This window comes from Bufo bufo, chromosome 6 (genome assembly GCF_905171765.1).
Source record: "Bufo bufo chromosome 6, aBufBuf1.1, whole genome shotgun sequence".
NCBI classification, from domain to species: domain Eukaryota; kingdom Metazoa; phylum Chordata; class Amphibia; order Anura; family Bufonidae; genus Bufo; species Bufo bufo.
In genome coordinates this window covers 297,135,724-297,144,272 of record NC_053394.1, presented here as the reverse complement: position 1 = coordinate 297,144,272, position 8,549 = coordinate 297,135,724, and the positions used below count along the sequence as shown (strand labels likewise).

The 8,549-nt window shown below is 43.0% G+C and overlaps 1 protein-coding gene across 3 annotated transcripts in view; it reads right to left on the bottom strand.

Annotated features, from left to right (window-relative positions):
- Positions 1-4,305: 4,305 nt before the first annotated feature.
- Positions 4,306-8,549, bottom strand: part of LOC121004948 (keratin, type I cytoskeletal 18-like) — a 42,673-nt gene continuing 38,429 nt past the window's right edge. Inside the window, exon 8 of one of the 3 annotated variants that reach the window (XM_040437399.1) lies at positions 4,306-4,409. In XM_040437399.1, coding sequence (XP_040293333.1) covers positions 4,366-4,409 — 44 coding nt within the window. In that variant the 3' untranslated portion in view covers positions 4,306-4,365. Of the gene's footprint in view, positions 4,410-5,724; positions 6,016-8,549 lie in introns of those variants that run through there. The other 2 variants (XM_040437395.1, XM_040437398.1) reach the window with 2 other exon arrangements.

Sequence of the window (8,549 nt, the reverse complement as noted above, 5' to 3'; positions counted from 1 at the left end):
ACCGTCCTTAATTCCGTCACTGGAGCGTGATCGTAAGATGCGCGAGTACAAGCGCACACTGGTAGATGCGCTGCTGATGGCATTCCCACCTGGCAGCGGGGGCACAGTGGAAGCACAAGGCAAAGGCAGAGGACGAGGAAGAGGTCGACCAATGCAGCTGGGGCACTGCCAGCACCTCAGAAGGCAGGGTTAGCATGGCCGAAATGTGGAAAAGCTTTGTCAGCACGCCACAATAACCAGCACCACCAGCTGATATGGAACTTCTTAGCAGGAGGCAGCATTTCACCAACATGGTGGAGCAGTATGTGTGCACACGCCTACACGTAATGAATAACGGGTCTGCCCCCTTCAACTTTTGGGTCTCCAAATTGGGCACATGGCCTGAGCTTGCCCTTTATGCCTTGGAGGTGCTGGTATGCCCTGCAGCCAGTGTATTGTCTGAATGTGTATTTAGCAAGGCAGGGGGTGTCATTACAGACAAACGCAGCCGCCTTTCCACAGCCAACGTGGACAAGCTAACGTTCATTAAAATGAACCAGGCTTGGATCCCACAAGACTTGTCTGTACCTTGTGCAGAATAGATATTTATACCACCATCAAACATACATTCTTGTACTCGAGCCAAGTGCAATGATTCTTTGTTTTCTTTTTTTTTATTTGTCCCAATATTTTGGGGGCTACCTACCCCAATAAATAAAAATAAAAAACATTGTTGGCTACCTCCTCCTCCTCCATTGCTGCCTCCACCTACAACACCACATTCACCGCCTCCTCAACCCCCGACTCCATATTCACCTCCTCCTCTGAGTTGCAGGTTAATAATTTGTAATTTTTTGTTATTTTATTTTATTTTAAGTTATTTCCCTATCCATATTTGTTTGCAGAGCAGTTGCCATGTTCTTAAGCACATTTTACTGCCTTTTACATCCCTCTAGTCTTTTCAAGGACTATTTTAGAGCCATTTTAATGCAAAAAAGTGCAAATTTTTGTGCCCTAAATTGAAAAAATTCTTATTTTCAATTATCGGGTGACATTTTACCATTTTTGGCGTATACAATCCCCTGCTGTGCCTGGCTGACAGGGGCCTTAATCTCTCAAAATCCTCTGTTCTATTGCTGGGAGACATGAACCCCCCTTTGCTGTGAATGAACCCCTGCTGTGCCTGGGTGACAGGGGCCTAAATCTCTCAAAATCCTCTGTTCTATTGCTGGGTGACAAGAACCCACTTTTGCCGTGAATGAACCCCTGCTGTGCCTGGGTGACACGGGCCTAAATCTCTCAAAATCCTCTTTTATTACTGGGTGACATGAAGCTAGTTTTGCCGTGAATGAACCCCTGCTGTGCCTGGCTGATAGGGGCCTAAATCTTTCAAAATCCTCTGTTCTATTGCTGGGTGACATGAAGCCCCTTTTGCCGTGAATAAACCCCTGCTGTGCCTGGGAGCCAGGGGCCTAAATCTCTCAAAATCCTCTGTTCTATTGCTGGGTGACAAGAACCCACTTTTGCCGTGAATGAACCCCTGCTGTGCCTGAGTGACAGGGGCCTAAATCTTTCAAAATCCTCTGTTCTATTGCTGGGTGACATGAAGCTAGTTTTGCAGTGAATAAACCCCTGCTGTGCCTGGGTGACAGGGGCCTAAATCTCCCAAAATCGTCTGTTCTATTGCTGGGTGACATGAACCCCCTTTTGCCGTGAATGAACTTCTACTGTGCCTGGGTGACAGGGGCCTAAATCTCTCAAAATCCTCTGTTGTATTGCTGGGTGACAAGAACCCACTTTTGCCGTGAATGAACCCCTGCTTTGCCTGGGTGACAGGGGCCTAAATCTTTCAAAATAATCTGTTCTATTGCTGGGTGACAAGAAGCTAGTTTTGCCGTGAATAAACCCCTGCTGTGCCTGGGAGACAGGGGCCTAAATCTCTCAAAATCCTCTGTTCTATTGCTGGGTGACAAGAACCCACTTTTGCCGTGAATGAACCCCTGCTGTGCCTGGGTGACAGGGGCCTAAATCTCTCAAAATCCTCTGTTCTATTGCTGGGTGACATGAATCTAGTTTTGCCGTGAATAAACCCCTGCTGTGCCTGGGTGACATGGGCCTAAATCTCTCAAAATCCTCTGTTCTATTGCTGGGTGACAAGAAGCTAGTTTTGCCGTGAATAAACCCCTGCTGTGCCTGGGTGACAGGGGCCTAAATCTCTCAAAATCTTCTGTTCTATTGCTGGGTGATATGAAGCTAGTTTTGCCGTGAATAAACCCCTGCTGTGCCTAGGTCACAGGGGCCTAAATCTCTCAAAATCGTCATTTCTATTGTTGGGTGACATGAACCCGCTTTTGCCGTGAATGAACCTCTACTGTGCCTGGGTGACAGGGGCCTAAATCTCTCAAAATCCTCTGTTGTATTGCTGGGTGACAAGAACCCACTTTTGCCGTGAATGAACCCCTGCTGTGCCTGAGTCACAGGGGCCTAAATCTTTCAAAATCCTCTGTTCTATTGCTGGGTGACATGAACCCCCTTTTGCCGTGAATGAACCCCTGCTGTGCCTGGGTGACAGGGGCCTAAATTTCTCAAAATCTTCTGTTCTATTGCTGGGTGACATGAAGCTAGTTTTGCCGTGAATAAACCCCTGCTGTGCTTGGGTGACAGGGGCCTAAATCTCTCAAAATTGTCTGTTCTATTGCTGGGTGACATGAACCCGCTTTTGCCATGAATGAACCTCTACTCTGCCTGGGTGACAGGGGCCTAAATCTGTCAAAATCCTCTGTTGTATTGCTGGGTGACAAGAACCCACTTTTGCCGTGAATGAACCTCTGCTGTGCCTGGGTGACAGGGGCCTAAATCTCTCAAAATCCTCTGTTCTATTGCTGGGTGACAAGATCCCCCTTTTGCCGTGAATGAACCCCTGCTCTGCATTGCTGACAGGGGCCTAAATCTCTCAAAATCCTCTGTTCTATTGCTGGGTGACATGAACCCCCTTTTGCCGTGAATGAACCCCTGCTGTGCCTGGGTGACATGGGCCTCGTTCTCTCAAAATTCTCTGTTCTATTGCTGGGTGGCATGAACCCCCTTTTGCCGTGAATGAACCCCTGCTCTGCATTGCTGACAGGGAACTAAATTTAGTGAAAACATCTGTTACTGATCGGAAGATGCGCGACTACAAGCGCACGCTGCTAAAGGCATTCCCACCTGACAGCGGGGGCACAGTGGAAGCACAAGGTGAAGGCAGAGGAGTAGGAAGAGGTCGCCAACGTAGCTGGGGCACTGCCAGCACCTGAGAAGGCAGGGTTAGCATGGCCAAAATGTGGAAAAGCTTTGTCAGCCTTGGAGGTGCTGACCTGCCCCGCAGCCAGTGTATAGTGTGAACGTGTGTTTAGCACGGCAGAGAGCATTATCACAGGCCGCAGCCAATGTGGACAAGCTTACGTTTATTAAAATGAACCAGGCATGGATCCCACAGGACTTGTCCGTACCTTGTGCAGAATAGACATTTATACCTGCCTCAACCATCCATTCTTGTACTCAAGTGCACTTATTCTTTGTTTTATTTTGTTATATGTCCCAATATTTTGGGGGATACCCCAATTTAAAAATAAAAAATAACACAAATCAGTGTTGGCTACCTATTCCTCCTTCACCACCGCTTCCACCTACACCGCCACATCAACCTACACCGCCACACCCACCGCCTCCTCAACCTCCTACTCCTAGATCCAGATTGCTATTTTTATTTTTTCTGTATTTTATGTTATTTTAAGTCCTTTCCCTATCCACATTTGTTTGCAGAACAGTTGTCATGCTCTTAAGCACATGTTGATGCCTTTTGCAGCCCTCTAGCCCTTTCCAGGACTATTTTAGAGCCATTTTAGTGCCCAAAAGTTCGGGTCCCCATTGACTTCAATGGGGTTCGTTTTTATTTTCAAGTTTGGCCGAACTCGCCGAACCCAAACATCCAGGTGTCCGCTCAACTCTAATTATTAACAACCAATTAATAACCATCTATTCACATGAGACTGTGTTTTATAATGCCACAATACGATGCCCATAGAAGTCTATAGACCCTACTGAACCTCCATATGACACCAATTCCGATCACACAAGTCTTCTGATTCGGTTCTTGTGAAATTTCATATTCTTTATTGGAAACCAAATCCTGGATTACAGGAATTTTATTGTACTATTTTAATGGCTGTTTTTGTGTGGTTAGTCATGTAAAAGAAAACTGACAAAGAACAGATATGAAGATATATCAATCCATTAATATTTATTTATCCCTTAATTCTTGAAAGACATTAGAACTTTACTTTCATTTTCAGTAAACATATTGTATTGGACTAATAATACACTCCTTTAGATCTTGTAGACTGTAGCTTATTCCTTGTACTGGTGTAATATGTGTTCCAACAACCACAACCCTGGATGGAAGCAATTTAGCAAAAAAACAACAACTGCAAAACATTAAAAATAAAAATTCTACAAAAAATACATAGCAAAATTGTATAACAATGCATTCATTTGAGTGGGAGTGTATAACCTACATCTTTTTCTTAGCTTGTCCAGTACATTGCTATAGTCATTATCTTCTGGCATTTGCTGCTTATCTTATGTGTATGAGGACAGCTAGGGAGCACTGGAATTTAGGCCTGCCATGTTTGATTGGTGGGGGAGGGATTTCTGTAAGATTTATCTCAATGTACTGTTGCCTTTTTATAATCTTACTGGTGCCAACTTCTGACAGCTGATCAACCCTCAGTATGTACATGTGAATCGTGGTACAGGCATATAAACAGGGAATGCACATGATGAACTTTTGACCAGAAAATATTTTCTTGATATTGCCAACTTAAAGGCTATGTACACTTTTGGAGCCAATTTTTTATGATTGCATTTCACTCATTTTTGGCTAAAAATCTTATTTTCAATTGGTCTTTATTGAAAATATTGAGCCTTTCTGTCACAAAGGGTTAACTGTTTTTCTAACTGTGTGACTGGTACATTCACTTTCACTTTGTGTCAGTCATCTAATAACCCTCATCTCTAAACTACTAAGAGGTCTTAAACACTTATTTAAGCCACATTCTTATCAGAAAGATAAGGATTGAGCTCTGATGAGTGTTTATAATGTCAGAGAGCAGAGATAAGAAGTCCTTCTGCTCCCCAGGTGACGGAAAGGATAAAAAATTCACAGGCTACTGCTAGAATTCCATATTTTTTATAAAGATAATTGAAAAAAATGATTTTTAGCTCAAAATAAGTACAATGCAATAATAACAAAAAAACTGTTCCCAAAGGTGTACATAGACTTTAAAGTGTTTGGTATACACAATATGGATAAGGCAATGTGTTCTCATACAAATCTCCAAATTCCCTGTACAGTGAAATGGTAAAATTTAGACTGCGTAAAGCAACCACTGAGGGGAGCGTCCTGCATACAGACTTATTACGTTCCCATTGAACAGGATTACAGATGTGTATCCTAAGCTTCCCTTTGTGGCAGCTACAGGCAGAATTTTTCATGCAACTCTGTGTCTGTGGAAGCAGGAGATTTGGGGCCCTGTTAGATTAAAAACTGGCCAAAACCAGTAGTGAAGCCTACTCAGAGATCAGGTGTAATGGAAAGATTTGTGTTTTTGACCCGCACCAGGTTCACAATAACTGATCGAAATTACAGACCAAATAACTGAAGTGTGAACTGAACCTAAGCCTAATCATGTACTAAATGGTCACCTATTCAACGGAATGGATGTCATATAAAGCTATCTAACTGCTGGAATAGGTAGCCGACCACAATTGTTTCCAACAATAGGTTTTCAGGAGTCTCCTTAAATCATAACTACCTGCAATGATAAATAGGATAGTAAAAAAAAAATCACATCAATACAATATTTTATTATCTCTTTAGTATATAAACTTATTTAAGGTGCTAATTTGATAACTGCGTTGAATGTCCACTCGATGGCTCAGGAACTACTGGGTTTTTAGTGGTGACAGACATCGACTCTGAAATCAAAAACAGAAACACTAAAAACATCAATGATGCAACTGTATCCTGATCTGGGCATAGTATTATAAAAATGTTCAAAGAGAACAATACAACATGAAAAAAAGTCACAACAGCCGGTGTCTAAGAAGGCAGCCCTACTAGTAATCTGAATTAATGCATCCCAGTAGTCCATTCAGTAGAGAGATCGATGAGACTACTATGGGAGTTAAAGCTTATGAGTGCACTCTATTGGAAATGAGGCTGAAGACTCATTCATCTTGACTGACAGATCTCTATTATATGCTCTGATGTGAAAGAAAAAAGGTTGGAATGAGTATAAGGCTACTTTCACACTAGCATTTCGGCAGGGCTCAGCAAAAAACAGTTCAGTAACTGATAATACAACCATCTGCATCCGTTATCAACGGATCTGGTCGTATTATCTTTAACATAGCAATGACGGATTCGTCATGAACTCCATTGAAAGTCAATGGGGGACGGATCCGTTTTTCTAATGTGTCAGAGTTAAAAAGATCCGTCCCCATTGATTTGCATTGTGGGTCATGACAGATCCGTCTTGCTCCACATCCCATGAAAGAAAACCAATTGAAACGGAGTGCTGTTTGGAGAATTCTGTTCTGCTCAGTTACGTTGTGTCCCCATTGACAATGAATGGGGACAAAACGGAAGCGTTTTTTTCAGGTATTGAGATCCTATGACAGATCTCAATAGCGGAAAATAGAAACGCTAGTCTGAAAATAGCCTTATTAGCTGGAATAACCAGGCTCAGCCGAAGCACAAGAGTGATGCTGTTTCTGGAATGAAAAAGACCATTACATTAAATCTTATACATCTCCTTAATGGGAACCTGTCATGTTGAAGATGGTGTCTGATTTGCACCCAGCATGATATAGAGCAGGAGGAGTTGAGCAACTTGTTATATCATTTTCTGAGAAAAAAAGTCAGTATTAAGCCTTATTCACACGTCATTGTTCCACGGACATGTGCTGTACATGTTCTCCACTTCCCATTCATTTTAATGTGTGTATTCACACATCAGTGTTTTAGCATGGTCCATGGGTCCGTTTTTTTTTTTTTAGCACGGATGCATGATCTATTTTGTCTGTTCACAGATCCATCACATCCATTATAGTCTATGGGTCCGTGAAAACCATGGATGTCATCCGTCTTTTTTAATCCACATTTCACGAATCATTAGGAACAGATGCTTTGAAAATTATTTTTCAGCTGTCCAGTGTCAGTGAAACATGGATGACACGGACAGCAAAAAACGGACACACGGATCCAGCACGGTCACAGAGGAATCACAGACCACTTTTTCACGGATTTAAGCACGGACGTGTGAATGAGGCATAACTTGTATTTTATTCATGTAAATTGGCGCTGTTTCTTTGCTTAGGAGTCCAGTAGGTGGTACTACTTAGTGGTTGACAGCTATCTCTGTATGCACACTAATATGGTAGGCCAGTCAATCACTAAGTATATGCAGCGACCCAGGAAGAGCGGGAGTGGAAGATGGGACTGGTTGAGGCTCTGTCTTTTATAGTGGCTTTGTTCACACAGTTGCTCCCTTGGGCCAGTGCAGTGAAAGGAGGGTGCACCTTTTCTTCCCCTGGGGCACACCCTGATGTTGGGGCTCCTGCCTGATGATATCTAGGTGCACATGATGTTGAGTGTTGGTATGGGTGTAACGCAAGGCATGTCGAGTGCAATGGGGGTATATGGTGTAGGAGTCCGTAACCAGGCCAGATGTAGTAGAATAAATGTCTCTCTTTACTGAAGTGAAAAATAGGAGTTGTAGTACATTTAACAATAGCAAAACACAGTTCCAACTGTACAGAGTGCAATTCTTCCCAGATCACAATGTACAGAATGCAGTTTCTTCAGAATCAGTGGCTGGCAATGGTACTTTTGCAATGCTGGCTGTAATGTCCACTGAGAGATACAGGGTTTTAGAGATATAACTTGCCAGATCATTCCAAGATGTGAAGGGTGTCTTAACAGTGTCCCTCACTCCAGTAAAGTCTTAAAAGCTTTTGGTAAAATGGTCACCTTACTGACTGCAATGCTTGGCCATGAACACTGTAGGTTCTCTAGTTCTCTCCTTTGTCTTGCTCCTTTTCTCCTTCTCTAGATAATGCAGATTTCCATGCGTCTCTGTACCTTTTCAGGCCTAAGAAGAGGGAGCACAAGCCACGGCTTCCTCTCCCTTCCAAACTTCAATCTAGACTGTAGCTAGGAGCCAGTCTACATCTAACCTCCTACAAGGGCTGAACCAGAATTGTTAACCCTTTCTGTGCCATCCATACACGGTTATACTGGGTGCAATATGTAGCATGACATTATATTAGATAAAATAAAGAAATTAACAATATGCAGATACTACCTTACTCTGGGGGGTAACTGTATGCTGTAACAATATATCAGTCTGCTCAGCTCCCCCTGCTGTACATCCTATTTTGCAGATAGGACTTCATGCACAGCATGGCAGGTTTCCTTTGAAAGTCATGAGACAGGTGCACTTAGAGCAATCTTAAAGGTTCACCTAAAG